The 22943-nt window shown below is 32.9% G+C and overlaps 1 protein-coding gene across 2 annotated transcripts in view; it reads right to left on the minus strand.

Moving 5' to 3' along the window:
* Positions 1-22262, minus strand: part of LOC135141039 (reticulon-1-A) — a 66252-nt gene extending 43990 nt beyond the window's left edge. For both annotated transcript variants that reach the window (XM_064071865.1, XM_064071863.1), the window contains exon 1: positions 21274-22262. In XM_064071865.1, coding sequence (XP_063927935.1) covers positions 21274-22144 — 871 coding nt within the window. In that variant the 5' untranslated portion in view covers positions 22145-22262. The remainder of the gene's footprint in view (positions 1-21273) is intronic.
* Between the last annotated feature and the right edge of the window lie 681 nt (positions 22263-22943).

The raw sequence follows: 22943 nt of genomic DNA on the forward strand, positions 1-22943 counted from the left end.
GACGTGGCAACGTCGCATTGGAATTTTAGAAATAAACTATGGGTATAAAGCCAAGGAGAAACCCAATAAGGATATACAGAGTGTTATATTAAGAAAAATTAAGTTATGTGCTATACCGGGTGTCTGCAAAATGGCGAATTAACTCTCCGCTACGCTCTTAATAATCAACTGGTGAGTCTGGACGAAATAGTAAAAAAATCGTTCTCACATTTTGGTAGAGGGTTTCTCATTTGCCAAAATAAGTTTTATCTTCGCAAGTACTAGCCCCGCCCACCCACCCTCTCTTTTCGTAGCGGATATATCACTTGCTAAATTCGATCTTACATTTAAATTATTATCAACATTTACACTACTACATAAGAATTAAAATACTACACGTAAAAGTATATATATTCCAATCACTCTGCTAGAAAATCAGTTCTGCATCGCTGAGCATTTGTTGTACAATAAAAAAAAAATCATTTTCCACATTAGATGTTTCTGATATCCAGTTCTTCATTATTAATTGAAATCTAAACTAAAGAAAAAAAATCAACATATTCCGCTAAGTGTAGAAAAAAATCAATACGCATCTCGTCGGTTAAAACTTTTTTTGTCCATCTATTTGCTTCGGTTTCGTCAAGGCAAACAATACCCACTTTAGTAAAAAAAATACACTTCACTGCTCAAACACAAATAGAGTGGAAATACCTTGAGAAGGACAACAATAAAAGGCCGCAGTGGAGGTAAAATATGTGTATTGATTCATATTACTCTCACAATATTTCCACTCTAAATTTAAAAAATTCTTAAAACAAAGAACGTAAAAATCTTGTTATCACAGTGTTTAACTTGTGATAAAATCCTCACGAAACCAAAACCGAACAACGAATTTTTAAAATGTTTACCTAATAAAAATGCGTCGTTATCATCGTATCAGGATCCAAGGTGCACGCTGACAAAATTTTCCTTTCATTGTATTTTTCTACATAAAATAGACCGATAATGAGCAATCGAACCATGTACACAGGCAGCGATAAGGCCGACTTCGGAGCAAGTGGGTAATTAATAGTCAGATATCGGACGAAAATTTATAACTATGATAACACGTGTATGCACTTCGTTATTTTTAACAGTGCATTCGTGTTATTTATGAAGCATCGGTTGCAATATTTTTGTCATACGTTTTAAATTTATCGCAGTTGTTGTCATATTATTGGTTGCCTATCTATCAAGCTTCAGAAAGTTAGGTTATAATTGACGTGTGTGACAGGCGACCATACATCATCACAACGAAGCGGCAAATTGGCAAAATTTCAAAGCCAACTTGATTTCATATATTTGTAAATAATTCCATAATAGATTAAAATTATTATCAGACCACACTGTATTGAAACCCGGGCAAATATCTCCACCAGTGGTTTTATGCCACTGATGGATTTTATCAGCATGTAACCGGAAAATTGTTTGATTAAACGAACCGGTTTTTTATTAAAGATAAAACTAATAATAAGCCAAACATATCAATTTAACCCTCCGACGTTTCGGTTTTCGATCAATCTAAAAAACCCGCAAAAACTTGCAAAACTCAACTGACAGTGAGTGATTTATCTCTCGAAAATTCACCACTACTGCATATACAGGCTGATCACGCGTAGTATTGACACAGCACATCCTGCTGCAGCTATCGATCGTCTCGGGCCATCTGAACGCACCTTAACGAACCCGCAAGCTCCTTTTATTTTTTGACATTTCAACTTTCATGTGTCTCAGCGTAATAAATTCTAACGGTACGTCGCGTATCTACGGCTGTTCGATAAGTGAATGTCGTGATCGTGGTCCCGACGTTGCCGGAGGCTTGACTATTTCTTGGGGATTTTTTGCGGCTGCAGAGTTCGTCGTGCCGTTGCCATGTCATGAGAGAACGTGTCGGCGCGTCCGGAAACGAGAGAGAAAAGAAAGAGGGCATATGAAAAATTCATCCCTTTGTTTGGGGAGTGACGATGCGGGTAATTAAGTAAATTACGGTTTCATATTTTAGGTCGGAAAAAGGGGGTTTGCCGTCGTTTGCTAAAAGGTAGAACGGAATGGTGGACGATGTTTGCTAGCTAATGGTGTGTCGGGGGCAGAAATCAATGTCTGAAGCTGTCGGAGTGCAGATGGTTGGGGGCTGGATTTGTCTGTTCTCTGTTTTGTTGGCAGTTTATTCGGTTTCTTTGTTTTTGGCAAAAAATGGACGTGAAACGGTGGGGTTTGTAATTTTAATTGAAAGAGTCGGGTCGTTTTTGCGTATTATGTTACGATGTGAATTTATAAAGGTTTCGTAATAATTTTAATTAACGAGTACTAAAAAGTTGGGGTAATTTGATGTCTTTTAAATCAAAATAAGGAAGAAATAATTGCTTACACTTCGAATTTCTTGTAAAAACGAATTAATTAAATTACCTGTTTTGTCGCATTTTTTTTTTCATAATTTTTTTTATTTTTTTTATTTTTTTTTAGTTTGTCTTCTAGAAAACATGAGCATTTTTGGTTATTCTTTTAGAGAACGTAGCAACGTCACTTTGTTTTAAATGTTTCGTTTTCATAGCTTACTAGAGTTATATTATCGTACTGGAAGCAGTTTTCCAAATTTTTAAATATTTTCAAAAGTCAAAATTATTATATTTTTCAAAATTCTAATATATTTCAGAACTCAAAATTTCTTCTTGTAAATAAATATTACAGTTCAAGTCCGGCAAATGTTTTTTTTTAATTGACAACATCGAAAGGACCTTGAATCCTGAATTTATTTTTAAATGTTTAGTTTTCAAAATTAATCGCACTGAAAGCATTTTTAGAAATTTTTAAATATTATCAAAATTCAAAATTTTAGTAGCCAGGTTCTTGATCGATAATTTTATAAAACTTACATAGAATATTTGTTATTTTCAAGTTTCTTGTAATTTTATTATTATTTTTACTTCCCGAGCGTAAGCAAAGGAAGTATTGTAATCGAGTCCGTCGGCCGAATCTCTACTTTTACGTTTTCTCGATCTTTCATGACCCCTAGAAGACGAAGAAATAGGTCTCCCATTTCCGTCTGTCTGTCCGTCTGTCCGTCTGTCCGTCTGTCCGTCTGTCCGTCTGTCCGTCTGTCCGTCCGTCTGCCGTCCCGGATTTTTATTAGACAGATAATCTCCGAAAGTACTCGACCGATTGTTGTGAAATTTTGTACTTATATTAAGAATATCATGTAGATGGTAAAACGCTAACCAAAATTTGTCTAATCATCCCCACCAGTAATGCGATGACGTCACTTCAAAATTGTACATAGTAAATGGGTTTTCAATTGTATAAAATAACATAGTCCTACACATGTAGTTTACAACTCTGAATCGACTTTTCACCCGAAACGTCCAGATTTTTGGAAAAAAAATCAAAATTATAAAACAACATTTTGAAATTTAATTTTTAATCTGCTAACCAGAATGCTTTAAAATGTTGCAGATGTTTTAAGGCTATAAAGAGCATAATAAATTTTTATTCAAAAAATATTTGCTTATCCCCTCCAAAAACTTGATGACGTCAGCTCAAAAGTTTGCGGAATAAATCATATCTAAAATGTACAAAATATGATGAGTCTGTACTTGTGATCTATCACTCCATTCATATTTTTTGGATTTGAATATACAGGGTGACTCAAAAAAATTAATGAATGCGTAAATTTATTTTACTGATTTACTCAGAAACTACAAAACCGAATGCTTTGAAATCTTGCAGATGTTTTAAGGCTATAAAGAGCATAATAAATGTTTAGTCAAAATATATTTGCTTATCCCCTCCAAAAAATTGATGACGTCAGCTCGAAAGTTTGCCGAATAAATCATATCTAAAATGTACAAAATATGATGAGTCTGTACTTGTCATTTATCATTCCATTCATATTTTTTGGATTTGCATATACAGAGTGACTCAAAAAAATTAATGAATGCGTAAATATATTTTATTGATTTAATCAGGAACTACAAAACGGAATGCTCTGACATCTTGCAGATGTTTTAAGGTTATAAAGAGCATAATAAATGTTTAGTCAAAATATATTTGCTTATCCCGTCCAAAAACTTGATGACGTCAGCTCGAAAATTTGCCGAATAAATCATATCTAAAATGTACAAAATATGATCAGTCTGTACTTGTGATCTATCACTCCATTCATATTTTTTGGATTTGCATATACAGGGTGATTCAAGAAAATAAATGAAAGCGTAAATTTATTTTACTGATTTACTCAGGAACTACAAAACCGAATGCTTCGAAATCTTGAAGATATTTTAAAATTATCATAAGCATGGTAAATTTTTGATCAAAATGTATTTGGTCGTCCCCCCTAAAAAATTTATGACGTCACCACAAAATTTTGCTGAATAAATCCTATCTAAAATGTACAAAATATGGTGAGTCTCTTCTTGTGATTTATCATTCCATTCAATTTTTTTCGATTTGCATATACAGGGTGACTCAAAAAAATTAATGAATGCGTAAATTTATTTTATTGATTTAATCAGGAACTACCAAACCGAATGCTTTGAAATCTTGCAGATGTTTTAAGGTTATAAAGAGCATAATAAATTTTTAGTCAAAATATATTTGGTTATCTTCTACAAAAAACTGATGACGTCAGCTCAAAAGTTTGCCGAATAAATCGTATCTAAAATGTACAAAATATGATGAGTCTGTACTTGTGATTTATCATTCCATTCATATTTTTGGATTTGCATATGCAGGGTGACTCAAAAAAATTAATGAAGGCGTGAATTTATTTTATCGATTTAATCAGGAATTACAAAACCGAATGCTTTGAAATCTTGGGAATATTTTAAAGTTATTATAAGCATGGTAAACTTTTGTTCAAAATGTATTTGTTCATCCCTCCTAAAAAAATTGACGACGTCACCCTTAAATTTTGCTGAATAAATCCTATCTAAAATGCAAAAAATATGATGAGTTTGTACTTGTGAATATCATTCCATTCATATTTTTTAGATTTTCTTAAGAGGTGGTTCAAAAAAATTAATGAAATCAATTTATTTTATTGATTAAATTAAAGGCAACACTTATTATTAGTATTACACCCCAACCAACCCAATTTGGTAGACACAAAATTTGTTAAAGGAAAAACTCGGTTGAAACATAAGGGTAGCACGCTTATTTACATCGACTTTAACATTACAGACCTGCATTTGTTTTATGCGCTCACTTGGTTCCGCGAATGTGGAATAGACATGTTTATAATCAACCAATTGTGAATTTCACCGTCAAGAATTAAAATAAAACCCAATGTTTTATATAATAAGCGGAAGTCGAAGCAATAAAACCGATGGTCGTTTTGTTTACAGTTTTTCTGTTTGACTCTCACGTATGCTGTTACGCTTGTCATCTTAAATTAAGAATGTTTATACATAAACGATTTTCAGTTGCCTTTCATATTACCAGACAGCGGATTTTTGTCGGGCTACGTCACGTTTAATCGGTGCTAATTCCATAAATATAATTAACGTTTTATTAATCAAACGGCTAAGTAAATGAGAACGGGGATTAACAGCAGAGTGCAACAAAACAGCTTTATTCTAATCTCAAATAAACGAAGTGCAGTCCGCAATCGCAATAAATTCGCATCCCGTACGAGCCGTACCGAGTTTGGCCTTGCCTAGCCCGACAAAAATCCGCTCTCTAGATATTACACACCGGCGCCGTATACCTGAGTAAATTGTTTCGTTATTTTATTGATTATAAGAAATCAATATTCAAAACGACCCAATTCATTTTCCCGAAAATTTGGGAATACAATAATTTTATTCTTAGTATTACACTACATCTATCCCAACTGATATACGTGTCCTTGCAAAAATGTTGATGACGTCATCACAATTTTTTTTTAAATTCCCACGACAAAAATGTAATGAGAAAAAAAAAACACAATAGGCATGCAGTCGTCAAGTTTCCGACAGCGAGGGAAGTACTGTCTAAACTCTTTAGACCAATTTTTTTTATATTGAAATTTTTGTCGTCTAGGAAATATAAAGTTTTTACTTCCCGAGCGTAAGCAAAGGAAGTATTGTAATCGAGTCCGTCGGCCGACTCTCTACTTTTACGTTTTCTCGATCTTTCATGACCCCTAGAAGACGAAGAAATAGGTCTCCCATTTCCGTCTGTCTGTCCGTCTGTCCGTCTGTCCGTCTGTCCGTCCGTCTGTCCGTCTGTCCGTCTGTCCGTCTGTTGTCACGGATTTTTATTAGACAGATAATCTCCGAAAGTACTCGACCGATTGTTGTAAAATTTTGTACTTATATTAAGAATATCATGTAGATGGTAAAACGCTAACCAAAATTTGTCGAATCATCCCCACCACTAAAGCGATGACGTCACTTCAAAATTGTACATAGTAAATGGGTTTTCAATTGTATAAAATAACATAGTCCTACACATGTAGTTTACAACTCTGAATCGACTTTTCACCCGAAACGTCCAGATTTTTGGAAAAAAAATCAAAATTATAAAACAACATTTTGAAATTTAATTTTTAATCTGCTAACCAGAATGCTTTGAAATGTTGCAGATGTTTTAAGGCTATAAAGAGCATCATAAATCTTTAGTCAAAAAATATTTGCTTATCCCCTCCAAAAACTTGATGACGTCAGCTCAAAAGTTTGTGGAATAAATCATATCTAAAATGTACAAAATATGATGAGTCTGTACTTGTGAACTATCACTCCATTAATATTTTTTGGATTTGCATATACAGGGTGACTCAAAAAAATTAATGAATGCGTAAATATATTTTATTGATTTAATCAGGAACTACAAAACCGAATGCTCTGAAATCTTGCAGATGTTTTAAGGTCATAAAGAGCATAATAAATGTTTAGTCAAAATATATTTGCTTATCCCCTCCAAAAACTTGATGACGTCAGCTCGAAAGTTTGCCGAATAAATCATATCTAAAATGTACAAAATATGACGAGCCTGTACTTGTCATTTATCACTCCATTCATATTTTTTGGATTTGCATATACAGAGTGACTCAAAAAAATTAATGAATGCGTAAATTTATTTTATTGATTTAATCAGGAACTACAAAACCGAATGCTTTGAAATCTTGCAGATGTTTTAAGGTTATAAAGAGCATAATAAATTTTTAGTCAAAATATATTTGGTTATCTTCTACAAAAAACTGATGACGTCAGCTCAAAAGTTTTCCGAATAAATCGTATCTAAAATGTACAAAATATGATGAGTCTGTACTTGTGATTTATCATTCCATTCATATTTTTGGATTTGCATATGCAGGGTGACTCAAAAAAATTAATGAAGGCGTGAATTTATTTTATCGATTTAATCAGGAATTACAAAACCGAATGCTTTGAAATCTTGGGAATATTTTAAAGTTATTATAAGCATGGTAAACTTTTGTTCAAAATGTATTTGTTCATCCCTCCTAAAAAAATTGATGACGTCACCCTTAAATTTTGCTGAATAAATCCTATCTAAAATGCAAAAAATATGATGAGTTTGTACTTGTGATTTATCATTCCATTCATATTTTTTAGATTTTCTTAAGAGGTGGTTCAAAAAAATTAATGAAGTCAATTTATTTTATTGATTAAATTAAAGGCAACACTTATTATTAGTATTACACCCCAACCAACCCAATTTGGTAGACACAAAATTTGTTAAAGGAAAAACTCGGTTGAAACATAAGGGTAGCACGCTTATTTACATCGACTTTAACATTACAGACCTGCATTTGTTTTATGCGTTCACTTGATTCCGCGAATGTGAAATAGACATGTTTATAATCAACCAATTGTGAATTTCACCGTCAAGAATTAAAATAAAACCCAATGTTTTATATAATAAGCGGAAGTCGAAGCAATAAAACCGACGGTCGTTTTGTTTACAGTTTCTCTGTTTGGCTCTCGCGTATGCTGTTACGCCTGTCATCTTAAATTAAGAATGTACATACATACACGATTTTCAGTTGCCTCTGATACGTAGGTATACGTGAGTAAATTGTTTCGTTATTTTATTGATTATTACAAATCAATATTCAAACGACCCAATTCATTTTCCCGAAAATTTGAGAATATAATAATTTTATTCTTAGTATTACACTACATCTATCATAACTGATATACGTGTCCTTGCAAAAATGTTGATGACGTCATCGCAATTTTTTTTTAAATTCCCACTACAAAAATGTAATGAGAAAAAAAAACACAATAGGCATGCAGTCGTCAAATTTCCGACAGCGAGGGAAGTACTGTCTAAACTCTTTAGACCAATTTTTTTGTTATTGATTTAGAGAACCTAGCAACTTGATTTTGTTTTAAATGTTTTTTTTTCTGAACTTTTCGTACTGAAAGCAGTTTTAAAATTTTTCAAATATTTTCAGAAGTCAAAATTACTAGATTATTTCGAAATTCTGAAATATTTTCAGAACTCAAAATTTCCTCTGATGAATAATTTTACAAAACAAATTCCGTAGATTTTTTTTTAATTTACGACATCCAGAGAATCTTGAATCCTGATTTTGTTTTTAAATGTTTAGTCGTCAATATTTATCACATTGAAACCAGTTTTAGGGATTTTTAAATATTTTCAAAATTCAAAATTTTAGTCGCAAGGTTCTTGATAGATAATTTAATAAAACTTTCATAGAATATTTGTTATTTTCAAGTTTCTTGTAATTTTATTTTTTTTTAATTGAAATTTTTGTCGTCTAGAAAATATAAACATTTTTTGTTATTGATTTAGAGGACCTAGCAACTTGATTTTGTTGTAAATGTTTTTTTTTTCAGAACTTCTCGTACTGAAAGCAGTTTTAAAATTTTTCAAATATTTTCAGAAGTCGAAATTACTAGATTTTTTCGAAATTCTGAAATATTTTCATAACCCAAAATTTCCTCTGATGAATAATTTTACAAAACAAATTCCGTAGATTTTTTTTAATTCACGACATCCAAGGAACCTTGAATCCTGATTTTGTTTTTAAATGTTTAGTCATCAATATTTAGCACATTGAAACCAGTTTTAGGAATTTTTAAATATTTTCAAAATTCGAAATTTTAGTCGCCAGATTCTTGATAGATAATTTTATAAAACTTCCATAGAATATTTGTTATTTTCAAGATTCTTGGAATTTTTTTTTTTTTAATTGAAATTTTTATCGTGTAGAAAACATAAAAATTTTTTGTTATCGATTTAGAGAACCTAGCAACTTTGATTTTGTTTTAAATGTTTTTTTTCAGAACTTCTCGTACTGAAAGCAGTTTTAAAATTTTTCAAATATTTTCAGAAGTCAAAATTACTAGATTTTTTTCGAAATTCTGAAATTTTCAGAACTCAAAATTTTTTTTTTTTTAATATTTTCAAAATTCAAAATTTTGGTCGCCAGGTTCTTGATAGCTGTTCTTACAAGACTTTAATAGAATATTTATCATTTTCAAGTTTCTTGCAGATTTTATATATTTTTTTTATTTTAAATTTTTCTCGTCTAGAAAACGTAAAAAATTTTTGGCTACTAATTTAGACAACCCAACAAACTGACTTTGTTTTAAATATTTCGGTTATAGAATTTCTCGTACTCACACCAATTTTCAAAATTTTTAAAGTATTTTCAAAAGTCAAAATTACCAGAGTTTTTCAAAATTTGGAAATATCTTCAGAACTCAAAATTTCTTCTGATAAATAATTTTACAAATCAAATCCTGTAGATGTTTTTTTCTTATTCATAACATCTAGAGAACTTTGAATCCTGATTTTGTTTTTCAAGCGTTTAGTCTTCACTATTTATCACATTGAAAGCAGTTTTAAATTTTTTTAAATATTTTCAAAATTCAAAATTTTGGTCGCCAGGTTCTTGATAGCTGTTCTTACAAGACTTTAATAGAATATTTATCATTTTCAAGTTTCTTGCAGATTTTATATATTTTTTTTATTTTAAATTTTTCTCGTCTAGAAAACGTAAAAAATTTTTGGCTACTAATTTAGACAACCCAACAAACTGACTTTGTTTTAAATATTTCGGTTATAGAATTTCTCGTACTCACACCAATTTTCAAAATTTTTAAAGTATTTTCAAAAGTCAAAATTACCAGAGTTTTTCAAAATTTGGAAATATCTTCAGAACTCAAAATTTCTTCTGATAAATAATTTTACAAATCAAATCCTGTAGATGTTTTTTTCTTATTCATAACATCTAGAGAACTTTGAATCCTGATTTTGTTTTTCAAGCGTTTAGTCTTCACTATTTATCACATTGAAAGCAGTTTTAAATTTTTTTAAATATTTTCAAAATTCAAAATTTTGGTCGCCAGGTTCTTGATAGCTGTTCTTACAAAACTTGGATAGAATATTTATCATTTTCAAGTTTCTTGCAGATTTTATATATATATTTTTTATTTTAAATTTTTCTCGTCTAGAAAACGTAAAAATTTTTGGCTACTAATTTAAACAACCCAACAAACTGATTTTGTTTTAAATGTTTCCGTTATAGAATTTCTCGTACTCACACCAATTTTCAACATTTTTGAAGTATTTTCAAAAGTCAAAATTACCAGAGTTTTTCAAAATTTGGAAATATCTTCAGAACTCAAAATTTCTTCTGATAAATATTTTTATAAATCAAATCCTGTAGATGTTTTTTTTTCTTATTTGTAACATCTAGAGAACCTTAAATCCTGATTTTGTTTTTCAAGCGTTTAGTCTTCAATATTTATCACATTGAAAGCAGTTTTAAATTTTTTTAAATATTTTCAAAATTCAAAATTTTGGTCGCCAGGTTCTTGATAGCTGTTCTTACAAAACTTTCATAGAATATTTATCATTTTCAAGTCTCTCGTAGATTTTACATATTTTTTTTAATTTAAATTTTTCTCGTCTAGAAAACGTAAAAATTTTTGGCTACTAATTTAAACAACCCAACAAACTGATTTTGTTTTAAATGTTTCGGTTATAGAATTTCTCGTACTGACACTAGTTTTCAAAATTTTTCAAGTATTTTCAAAAGTCAAAATTACTGAGAGTTTTTCAAAATTCGGAAATATTTTCAGAATTCAAATTTTCTTCTGATAAATAATTTTACAAATAAAATTCTGTAGATGTTTTTTTCGTATTTATAACATCTAGAGAACCTTGAATCCTGATTTTGTTTTTCAAGCGTTTAGTCTTCACTATTTATCACATTGAAACCAATTTTAAAATTTTTTAAATATTTTCAAAGTTCTAAATTTTAGTCGCCACGTTCTTGATAGCTGTTCTTACAAAACTTTGATAGAATATTTATCATTTTCAAGTTTCTTGCAGATTTTATATATTTTTTTTTGTTTTCAATTCTTCTCGTCTAGAAAACGTAAAAATTTTTGGGTACTAATTTAGACAACCCAACAAACTGATTTTGTTTTAAATTTCTCGTACTGACACTAGTTTTCGAAATTTTTCAAGTATTTTCAAAAGTCAAAATTACTTGGAGTTTTTCAAAATTTGGAAATATTTTCAGAATTCAAATTTTCTTCTGATACATAATTTTCCAAATCAAATCCTGTAGATGTTTTTTTCTTATTTATAACATCTAGGGAACCTTGAATCCTGACTTTATTTTTCAAGCGTGTAGTCTTCAATATTTATCACATTGAAAGCAGTTTTAAAATTTTTTAAATATTTTCAAAATTCAAAATTTTGGTCGCCAGGTTCTTGATAGCCGTTCTTACAAAACTTTCATAGAATATTTATCATTTTCAAGTCTCTCGTAGATTCTACATATTTTTTTTAATTTAAATTTTTCTCGTCTAGAAAACGTAAAAATTTTTGGCTACTAATTTAAACAACCCAACAAACTGATTTTGTTTTAAATGTTTCGGTGTTAGAATTTCTCGTACTGACACTAGTTTTCAAAATTTTTCAAGTATTTTCAAAAGTCAAAATTACTGAGAGTTTTTCAAAATTTGGAAATATTTTCAGAATTCAAATTTTCTTCTGATAAATAATTTTACAAATAAAATTCTGTACATGTTTTTTTGTATTTATAACATCTAGAGAACCTTGAATCCTGATTTTGTTTTTCAAGCGTTTAGTCTTCACTATTTATCACATTGAAACCAGTTTTAAAATTTTTTAAATATTTTCGAAGTTCTAAATTTTGGTCGCCAGGTTCTTGATAGCAGATTTTGTTTTTTTTTTTTTAATTAAATTATTGCTCGTCTAGAAAATGTAAAATTTTTGGCCACAATTTTGTTTTAAAGATTTCATTTTCAAAATTTTCAAGCATTTTTATAAATTGAAATCATTAGATTTTTATTTATTTTTATTTTTTTATTATCAGTTTCTTGTTCAAAAAAACTAAATTTACAAGTCGATGCGTTGCAGGTGATAAACATTTAAATTTTCTCGGATAAATTAAATATGTACCCATTACTTGCACAAACATTAAACTTTAGTACTTTTAGTTGTTGCCAAACTACACGATAATAAACACCAATGCCAAATTTTAAAACAAAAATTCCGTCAAGGTTTCCACCGCATTCAATGTATCGTTTTCAGCCCTTAAACTGCCACCAAAATCGAAAATTACGAACTTCTTAGTTCGACAATTCCCCTGAGTCCAATACTCGCTTATTGAAACCTCTACAACTCCCGAACAAACAACAAATAAAACACTCCCGAAACTTTTAGTACATTAGCTACTCGAAAACTTGTAAAACTGGTTGCCTACCGCAAACTTTCCAAAAAAAAAAAATCCACCTCGATACGCTCGAATAACTCCGAACCCGCTCAACAATCTCCGAAATTTCCCAATCAATCCCCGCTCATCTCGTTCAACGTTCAATTACGCGTTTTCAAAAATAACTCCATGACTCACGATCCGTGACTTAGAAATCGTCACCTTGGTCAGAGCTACATTTCCATAGAAAAATCCTCATCTGCGTCTCAACTTCCCAACCTGCTCCGCCGAACAATGCCTCAATATCGTTCCGTATCGTTGAATCGATAATGGCCCTAGCAGCAGGATCGTACTCGGATTATTTATAGCCCGCTCGTCAAAACACACGACGGACGGCTTTTGGAAGATGGCACAGCTGCGACGAATAAAATTGTTTTAATAAGCGAACTGTACACACTCGGCTGCGATCCGAGTAAAATATAACACGGCTCGATAAATATTTGCATGGCTGCACGTGACGTCATCCAAGGAAAAAATGTCGCCGCTTTGCTAACAACAGAGGTGCATTATTTATAACAATGAGGTTAGCGCAAACACGATAATTGGGGGAGAGTGACATGATGTGGAACAGGGCAGTCGTCATTTTTTACAACAAAAATAGTCTTTTGTTTTTGGCAAAACAAAAAATGATATATAGTGACACCTGTTACGCCTGCTTATTATTTATTTTTTGCTTTGTTTCTTATTAATAGTGGTTCTTAGTGGACGAGCATATCTGCACTTGGCAACAAAATTTCAGTTCCGGTTTGAAGTCAACGTCCTCGTGCCGAGCACTGCAGAATACGGCACACAATTAAAATACAATCTATTCTCTTGCAAATATTTGTTCTTATTAAATAAATATTTACAATAATAACGGAATCTTTGTAAAAATTGAGGCTGCTTCAGAAGAACATTTTTTGCTTTCCGGTCGTTAGCGACGTGTGAATCATTTTATTCAAAAAAAGCCAGGTTAAAAATTGCATTGTGCTCGGAAAGATAAAGCACTTCCAACCATGAATTGATATAATAGTCCCAATTTAAAACTGACGCCTCTATATTTAAATATGCAGATAGCGCACAAATAACGCGTTACTTCAAAATTAGATTACAGTGTTTTATTTTTAATCGTGAAGTGTCGGATTTTTTCTGAATGATTTCGTTCACACAATCGGACTGAGAGAGAGTTTTGGCTAAAAATGGAGAGCACACGCCCAGAATCGACTGTCTAAATTTTTCATTCTCAGATGTTTCACCTCGCTGTAACTAAGTCACTGAATGATTAATTTCATGCTTCTTGAGGTTTCATTGCTCGTAAAATGCGATAATCGAGTTACCCGTTTCCACCCATTTGTGGCCTGTAGGTGTTTTATAAGACAGGTGGTTCCCAAAACTAGAGGTCCCACTACTTAAAAATCGGCCAAATTTCGTCTATAGTTATCTCCTTCCAAAAGTCGGTGAAAAAAGTAAGTTGGATTTGGGACATCGAATTTTATTATGTCATTATTACATGTATTATAAAAACAACCCATTTGCAGTGTTAAAAAATGTCAAAAAAATTGAGAGAAGTGGCAACGTCGCATCAAATTTTCAAAAATAAAGTATAATTGTGAAGCCTTCAAATAAAACTAAAAAAATATAGTGTTCCAAGAAAAAAACGAATTTTATTTTGCGCCTCATAAACTCTAGAATTTCTTAATTATTTATTGTGATTATGTAATTTTTTTTAAATGATGTCACTGATATATTTGTCTGCAAGTTATTCCTTTGACTTATCAAAAAGTGTCAATAAAATTGCAATAAGTGGCAACGTCGCATCAAATTTTCAAAAATAAAAGACGCCAAACAGGGCATTACAAATATATAATGTTCCACAAAAAAAAAAACTGAATTTCGTATTTATTTCAAATTTTTATTGTCATTCCTTTGAATTGTTAAAAAAACATCAAGAAAACTGGAATAAGTGGCAACGCCGCAACAAATTTTCGAAAAATAAAGTATAATTGTGAAGCCTTCAAAAAAAACTTAAAAAATATAGTGTTCCAAGAAAAAAACCAATTTTATTTTGCGCCTCATAAACTCTAGAATTTCTTAATTATTTATTGTGATTATGTATTTTTTTTTTAAATGATGTCACTAATATATTTGTCTGCAAGTTATTCCTTTGACTTATCAAAAAGTGTCAATAAAATTGAAATAAGTGGCAACGTCGCATCAAATTTTCAAAAATAAAAGACGCCAAACAGGGCATAAAAAATATATAGTGTTCCACAAAAAAAAACTGAATTTCGTATTTATTTCAAATTTTTATTGTTATTCCTTTGAATTGTTAAAAAACGTCAAGAAAACTGGAATAAGTGGCACCGCCGCAACAAATTTTCGAAAAATAAAGTATAATTGTGAAGCCTTCAAATAAAACTTAAAAAAATATAGTGTTCCAAGAAAAAAACGAATTTTATTTTGCGCCTCATAAACTCTAGAATTTCTTAATTATTTATTGTGATTATGTATTTTTTTTTTTTAAATGATGTCACTGATATATTTGTCTGCAAGTTATTCCTTTGACTTATCAAAAAGTGTCAATAAAATTGGAATAAGTGGCAACGTCGCATCAAATTTTCAAAAATAAAAGACGCCAAACAAGGCATAAAAAATATATAGTGTTCCACAAAAAAAAAAACTGAATTTCGTATTTATTTCGAATTTTTATTGTTATTCCTTTGAATTGTTAAAAAACGTCAAGAAAACTGGAATAAGTGGCAACGCCGCAACAAATTTTCGAAAAATAAAGTATAATTGTGAAGCCTTCAAATAAAACTAAAAAAATATAGTGTTCCAAGAAAAAAACGAATTTTATTTTGCGCCTCATAAACTCTAGAATTTCTTAATTATTTATTGTGATTATGTATTTTTTTTTAAATGATGTCACTGATATATTTGTCTGCAAGTTATTCCTTTGACTTATCAAAAAGTGTCAATAAAATTGCAATAAGTGGCAACGCCGCAACAAATTTTCGAAAAATAAAGTATAATTGTGAAGCCATCAATTAAAACTTAAAAAAAATAGTGTTCCAAAAAAAAAAATTTATTTGACGTCAATCAGGGCATGAAAAAGTATGTAGTGTTCCAATTAAAAAACAAGCTTTATAAATTCTTGGGCGGGGCTAAATTTAATTTTTTTCTAGTTCTATGAGCAGGCAGTAGCCACGCCTACCCACCCTCTCTTTGTTCCAGTGAAAATTCTTAATGTTGTTCAGTCCTATCATAGCAAATTTTAGCCCCGCCCACCCACCCTTTTTTTTCTTGGAAGAGTGGGTCATCTGCCAAAGTCAGTCTTATCTTGACAAGTACCAGCCCCGTCCACCCACCCTTATTTTCTTATAGGATATGTCATTTGCAAAAATCAGTCCCATACTTGCCAAGATACGATTGATTTTTTCAGATGACCTATCTTTCCAAGAAAATAAAGGGTGGGTGGGCGGGGCTAGTACTTGTAAAGGTTCTATTTTCTTAGAAGAGTAGATCATTTACCAAAATCAGTCTTTTCTTACCAAGTACTAGCCCCCGTATTTTTTCTTTGTTATATTACTTTTACTATAACATTTATTTCTTATTTCTCAAGAAAAAAAAGTAGAGAACGGGTGGGTGGGCGGGGCTAAGTTTGACTTTTTCTGAAAGAAACTTTTATAAGCAAGCAATATCTTCGTTGGAACATTAATCCTTTGAATTAAAAAAAAATGTCGGGAAAATTGGAATGTGGCAACGTTGTAAAAAATTTTCAAAAGTAAAATATGGTCATAAAGAAGAGGCCAATCAAAACTTGAAAAAATATAGTGTTCTAAAAGAAAAAAAAATTATGTTGCACCTCATGAATTATTGAGGTTTATATTATTTATTTATTTAATACGATTAATATTTTTTTAAATGACGTCAAGAATATTTTTCTCGGTAAAGTTACTCCTTTGAGCTGTTAAAAAATAACAAAGAAATGGGAAAAAGTGGCAACGTCGCATCAATTTTTCAAAAATAAAATATGGTTGTAAAGAAGACGCCAATCAGGGCATGAAAAAATATGTAGTGTTCCAATAAAAAAACAATTATTGGGCGGGGCTAAATTTAATTTTTTTCTAGTTCTATGCGCAAGCAGTAGCCACGCCTACCCACCCCTTCTTTGTTCCAGTGACAATTCTTAATATTGTTCAGTCCTACCTTGGCAAATTTTAGCCCCGCCCACCCACCCTTTTTTTCTTGGAAGAGTGGGTCATCTGCCAAAATCAGTCTTATCTTGACAAGTACCAGCCCCGCCCACCCACCCTGTATTTTCTTGGAAGAATAGGTCATCTGCAAAAATCAGTCCCATACTTGCCAAGATAAGATTGATATTTGCAGATGACCTATTCTTCCAAGAAAATAAAGGGTGGGTGGGCGGGGCTAGTACTTGTCAAGGTTCTATTTTCTTAGAAGAGTAGATCATTTACCAAAATCAGTCTTTTCTTACGAAGTACTAGTCCCGCCCACCCACCCACCCTTTTTTTCTTAGAAGATATGTCATTAACCAAAACCAAGCTTATCTTAACATGTACTAGCCCCCGTATTTTTTCTTTGTTATATTATTTTTGCTATAACATTTATTTCTTATTCCTAAACAAAAAAAAAAATAGAGAACGGGTGGGTGGGCGGGGCTAAGTTTGACTATTTTTACAGAATCTTATATAAGCAAGCAATATTTTCGTTGGAATACTTTAATTCTTTGAATCTAAAAAAAAATGTCGAGAAAATTGGAATTAGTGGCAACGTTGCAAAAAATTTTCAAAAATAAGATATGGTTATAAAAAAAGGCAATCAAAACTTGAAACAATATAGGGTTCTAATAAAGAAAAAAAAAACAAGTTTTCTGTTGCCTCTCATAAATTATCGAGTTTCTTATTTATTTAGTACGATTAATATTTTTTTAAATGACATCACGGATATTTTTGTCGGTAAAGTTATTCCTTTGAGTTGTTAAAAAATGCCCAGAAAATGAGAATAAGTGGCAACGTCGCATCAAATTTTCAAAAATAAAATACAGTTGTAAAGAAGACGCCAATCAGGGCATGAAAAAATATGTAGTGGTCCAATAAAAAAATTAACCTTATAAATTCTTGGGCGGGGCTAAATTTTTTTTTTTTTCTACTTCTATGAGCAAGCAGTAGCCACGCTTACCCACCCTTTCTTTGTTCCAGTGACAATTCTTAATATTGTTCAGTGCTACCTTAGCAAGTTTTAGCCCCGCCCACCCACCCTTTGTTTCTTAGAAAAGAGGGTCATCTGCCAAAATCAGTCTTATCTTGACAAGTACCAGCCCCGCCCACCCACCCTTATTTTCTTAGAGGATATGTGATTTGCAAAAATCAGTCCCATACTTGCCAAGATAAGATTGATTTTTGCAGATGACCTATTCTTCCAAGAAAATAAAGGGTAGGTGGGCGGGGCTAGTACTTGTCAAGGTTCTATTTTCTTAGAAGAGTAGATCATTTACCAAAATCAGTCTTTTCTTACGAAGTACTAGTCCCGCCCACCCACCCACCCTTTTTTTCTTAGAAGATATGTCATTAACCAAAACCAAGCTTATCTTAACATGTACTAGCCCCCGTATTTTTTCTTTGTTATATTACTTTTGCTATAACATTTATTTCTTATTCCTAAAGAAAAAAAAAAAAAAAGAGAACGGGTGGGTGGGCGGGGCTAAGTTTGACTATTTTTACAGAATCTTTTATAAGCAAGCAATATTTTCGTTGGAATACTTTAATCCATTGAATCTAAAAAAAATGTCGAGAAAATTGGAATAAGTGGCAACGTTGCAAAAAATTTTCAAAAATAAGATATGGTTATAAAAAAAGGCAATCAAAACTTGAAAAAATATAGTGTTCTAATAAAAAAAAAACAAGTTTTCTGTTGCCTCTCATAAATTATTGAGTTTCTTATTTATTTAGTAGTACGATTAATATTTTTTTAAATGATGTCACGGATAATTTTGTCGGTAAAATTATTCCTTTGAGTTCTTAAAAAATGCCAAGAAAATGAGAATAAGTGGCAACGTCGCATAAAATTTTCAAAAATAAAATATGGTTGTTATGAAGAGGCCAATCAGGGCATGAAAAAATATATTATGTTCCAATAAAAAAAAACAAAAAGCCTTATAAATTCTTGGGCGGGGCTAAATTTAATTTTTTTCTAGTTCTATGAGGAAGCAGTAGCCACGCCTACCCACCCCTTCTTTGTTCCAGTGACAATTCTTAATATTGTTCAGTCCTACCTTAGCAAATTTTAGCCCCGCCCACCCACCCTTTTTTTTCTTACAAGAGTGGCTCATCTGCCAAAATCAGTCTTATCTTGACAAGTACCTGCCCCGCCCACCCACCCTTATTTTCTTAGAGGATATGTCATTTGCAAAAATCAGTCCCATACTTGCCAAGATAAGATTGATTTTTGCAGATGACCTATCCTTCCAAGAAAATAAAGGGTGGGTGGGCGGGGCTAGTACTTGTCAAGGTTCTATTTTCTTAGAAGAGTAGATCATTTATCAAAATCAGTCTTTTCTTACCAAGTACTAGCCCCGCCCACCCACCCTTTTTTTCTTAGAGGAGATGTCATTGGCCAAAATCAACCTTATCTTAACCAGTACTAGCCTACTGTATTTTTTCCTTGTTATATTACTTTTGCTATAACGTTTATTTCTTATTTCTCAAGAAAAAAAAAATAGAGAACGGGTGGGTGGGCGGGGCTAAGTTTGACTTTTTCGTACAGAATCTTTTATAAGCAGGCAATATATTCGTTGGAATACGTTAATCCTTTGAATAAAAAAAAACAATGTTCAGAAAATTGGAATAAGTGGCAACGTCGCAAAAAAATTTTTAAAATAAAAAATGATTATAAAAAAGGCCAATAAAAAATTGAAAAAATAGAGTGCTCTAATAAAAAAAAAACCTAGTTTTACGTTGCGCCTCATAAATTCTTGAATTTCATATTTATTTAATATGATTAAGAATTTTTAAAATGACGTCACCAATATTTTTGGTGGCGTAAGTCATTCCTTTGATTTTTAAATAATGTCGAGAAAATTGGAATAAGTGGCAAGGTCGCATCAATTTTTCAAAAGTAAAATGTGGTTATAAACCAGAAGAGACTAATCAGGACACGAAAAATAATACAGGGTGTCAATAAAAAAATAAATAAATTTTATGTTGTGCCTCATAAATTCTTGAGTTTCTTATTTATTTAGTGTGATTAATAATTTTTAAAATGGCGTCACCAATAATTTTTGAATTAAAAAAAAATGAAAGAAAATTGGTAAACGTGACATTACCTAAAATTTTCAAAAATAAAATTTATGGTGTCTCAATATAAAAAAAACAAATTTTACGTTGCGTTTCATAAATCTTGAATTTGTTATTTATTTAGCATGAATAATAATTTTGAAATGACGTCAGCAATATTTTTGCGGGGATTAGAAAAGCTTAATCAATGCATTTTTTAAGAGAAAGAGTTTAACTTATTGCATTTATGAGTACCATTTTCGGAACTTAATTTGAAAGTCATTTAGACCGAACTTTCCTCGCCTGTGAACCGCAACAAACACCACACGCATGCAACTATTTTCCAACAAAGTATGTTTAAAAACTGACTGAAATAATGTTATCAACTTTACCGTGGGAACAAATATTCATTGATTTTAATACGCTTGAAGAAAATTAAATGAGTCGTGTACTATTTTCGCATGACGTCACCGATTTCTAGAAAATCAATAACACACTTTACTTAGACGCAATTAGCAAAAAATAGGAAACGTACAACGCAAGCGTAAAATTATATTACAATGAAATGTAATTTTTTTGGAAGAAAACCAAACACTAAAACGAACAATAAAATCGACAGTGTAATTTTCCTTCAAAATGTACATGTATAATGTGAATCACGTATATACAGGACGCGACATTTTGCGTGCTTCGGCTAAGTGACTAAGCTATACGTAATTTAAAGCGGAAAATTTGTCGAAAACTTATTTTAGAACCGGAACTTGACACACTTCAAGTGATACGATATTACGATGACGTCAGCAATTTTTTGCAGAGAATGAGTTAACTGTATTGGTTTATTTTTTGAAAAACGCGTACGTCAGCTGTCAAATTTCAACTGAATCGATTTTGTGGGAGGATTCAGTTCGACAGGCGCAAAAACTCGAAATCCACAATATTAATTAAATTCTGACGAAGAACTTAAAAACTATTGCCATTTCTGCATGGAATGTGATCATCACTCAGAAAGAACGACCTCACTTTACTTAATTACTTAATTACGTCAAAGATTAAAACAATCCCACCGGAGTCCAATTAAATCCAGCGGTGTACTTAATTCTTTCCCTAATTGTGCATCCATGCGAGCACCCGCTAAATAACGGAGACATTACCGAACTCTTCCAAATAAAAAAATCATGCGTCATGCACCTTGTCCGTATGAATCATCGCCGTGTAACGATCGCCGCACCGCCCTCCTCCACGTACCCCCAAATCACTCACCTAGCCCCATCCTGCAGAAAATGGCCTCCGCGTCCATGACGGCCTTCTTCTCCTTCGGCTCCACCTTGACGTCCTCCTCGGGCTGCCGACACACCACCTTGGCCGGCTCGGGCAGCTTCCGCACCGGCTCCTTGGGCGGCTCCGGGAGCTTCCGCACCGGCTCGGGCGTCTTCTCCTTGGGCGGCTGCGGCGGCTCCACCGGGTAGTCCTTCTTAGGAGGTAGCGGCTCCTCCTCCAGGTCCTTGAAGGCGTCAGTCTTGAAGTCGGCCGACGCCGACTCCGGAAGCTCGGCCTTCTTGGGGAAGTCCTCGTACTTGGAAGGCTTGAAGTCGTCGTCGTTGTCCGGCTCGCTGTCCGAGTACTTCTCCAGCGGCTCCTCCTTCTTCGGACTCACCTTCTCCTGGCGCTCGAAATCCATGAACGTCTGCGTGGCGACCTTGTCGTCCTTATCGCGGATCTCGGGCGGCTCCTCGTGCTTGGGGGCGGCGGGGGCCAAATCCTGCAGGAACTTGTCCATCTTGGGGTCGTCCTTGTGGCCGAAGGTGTCGCCCATCTCCAGCAGGTTCGAGTCCATCTTTCTGTCCGCTTTCTCCGAACGCAACGGGTCGAATGATGACAGCTCGTGGGGGAGTGGGTTGGCGGCACTGGCTCTGGCATCCCCTTTATCGATCGCCACCCCCAGCTCGTCACGTGCGGCGGATTTCAAGCCGGACAGCAAGTCGCCGCCGTCGTTCAGGGGCGAGCTGTCGTGCCCCAGGTGCTCGAAGTCGTCGAGGGAGTCCACCTCTCGGCGAAGGCTGCCAAGAGGCTGGCTCTGACTCTCCCGGAGCGCCTCCTTCACGCTCTCCAGAGTCAACTCTTTATTATCCATCCCGGTTATTAATTTTTTTTTTTTAGGTTTTTAGTTTCTTCTTTTTACGAATAAGTAGACGAACACAACGAATTTCACAAACACCGGCACAACTGTCAAACGTCAGAAACTTTGTGTTGTGGCGGTGTGCTGTGCTTTTGGTGCAGTCGTCTGGAGTAGTGGGGGAGCAGGGTGGGCTGGCATTGGCGTAGACTGCGACCGAGAAGCGGGGATGCGAGTCGCGAGAGGGGAATGGGGAAATGCCATTTGGCCGACTTTAATTGGTGACGTGGAAATCTATAATTTTCGAATTGGGTGCAACGTTGTGCAAGTGGTGAGTAAAAGGGATTTTGATTGGCTGCAGGCTGAGTCGCAGCGGCGCCCAATGGAACGGCGGCCTTGGACTGTCATTGCGGACGGCATAAATCGACTATCATACACAAAATTTTACAAGTTTACTGTGACTGTTTACACAGTAGTCGTAATAGGTAAACAAACGAAAGATAGGTTCTAGAACAGTGGCGTAGCGTCTATAAATAATATTATTTGTGTGGCTCAGAAATTATATTTGGATGACTTGGCACAATTTTAAAATCGACTACATTTTTTTATTGCCGTGGGTGTTTTTAACGACAATAATTCAAGTAATTCTAAAAAATATATCAAGTACATGTAAAATAATCGATAAAATTAGACGCTATTTATGAGAACACTTTGTAGTTTTTGCTTCTAGAATGATAAGTAAGAGAAATATTGCAAAACAATACGCCTTTTTAGACAAAATTTGTTCCTACCGTCATTGTCAAATTTATTGTTTTTT

The sequence above is a fragment of the Zophobas morio genome, unplaced genomic scaffold (genome assembly GCF_036711695.1).
Source record: "Zophobas morio isolate AGI-343-1 ecotype UQ-CSIRO unplaced genomic scaffold, CSIRO_AGI_Zmor_V1 ptg000041l, whole genome shotgun sequence".
NCBI classification, from domain to species: Eukaryota; Metazoa; Arthropoda; class Insecta; order Coleoptera; family Tenebrionidae; genus Zophobas; species Zophobas morio.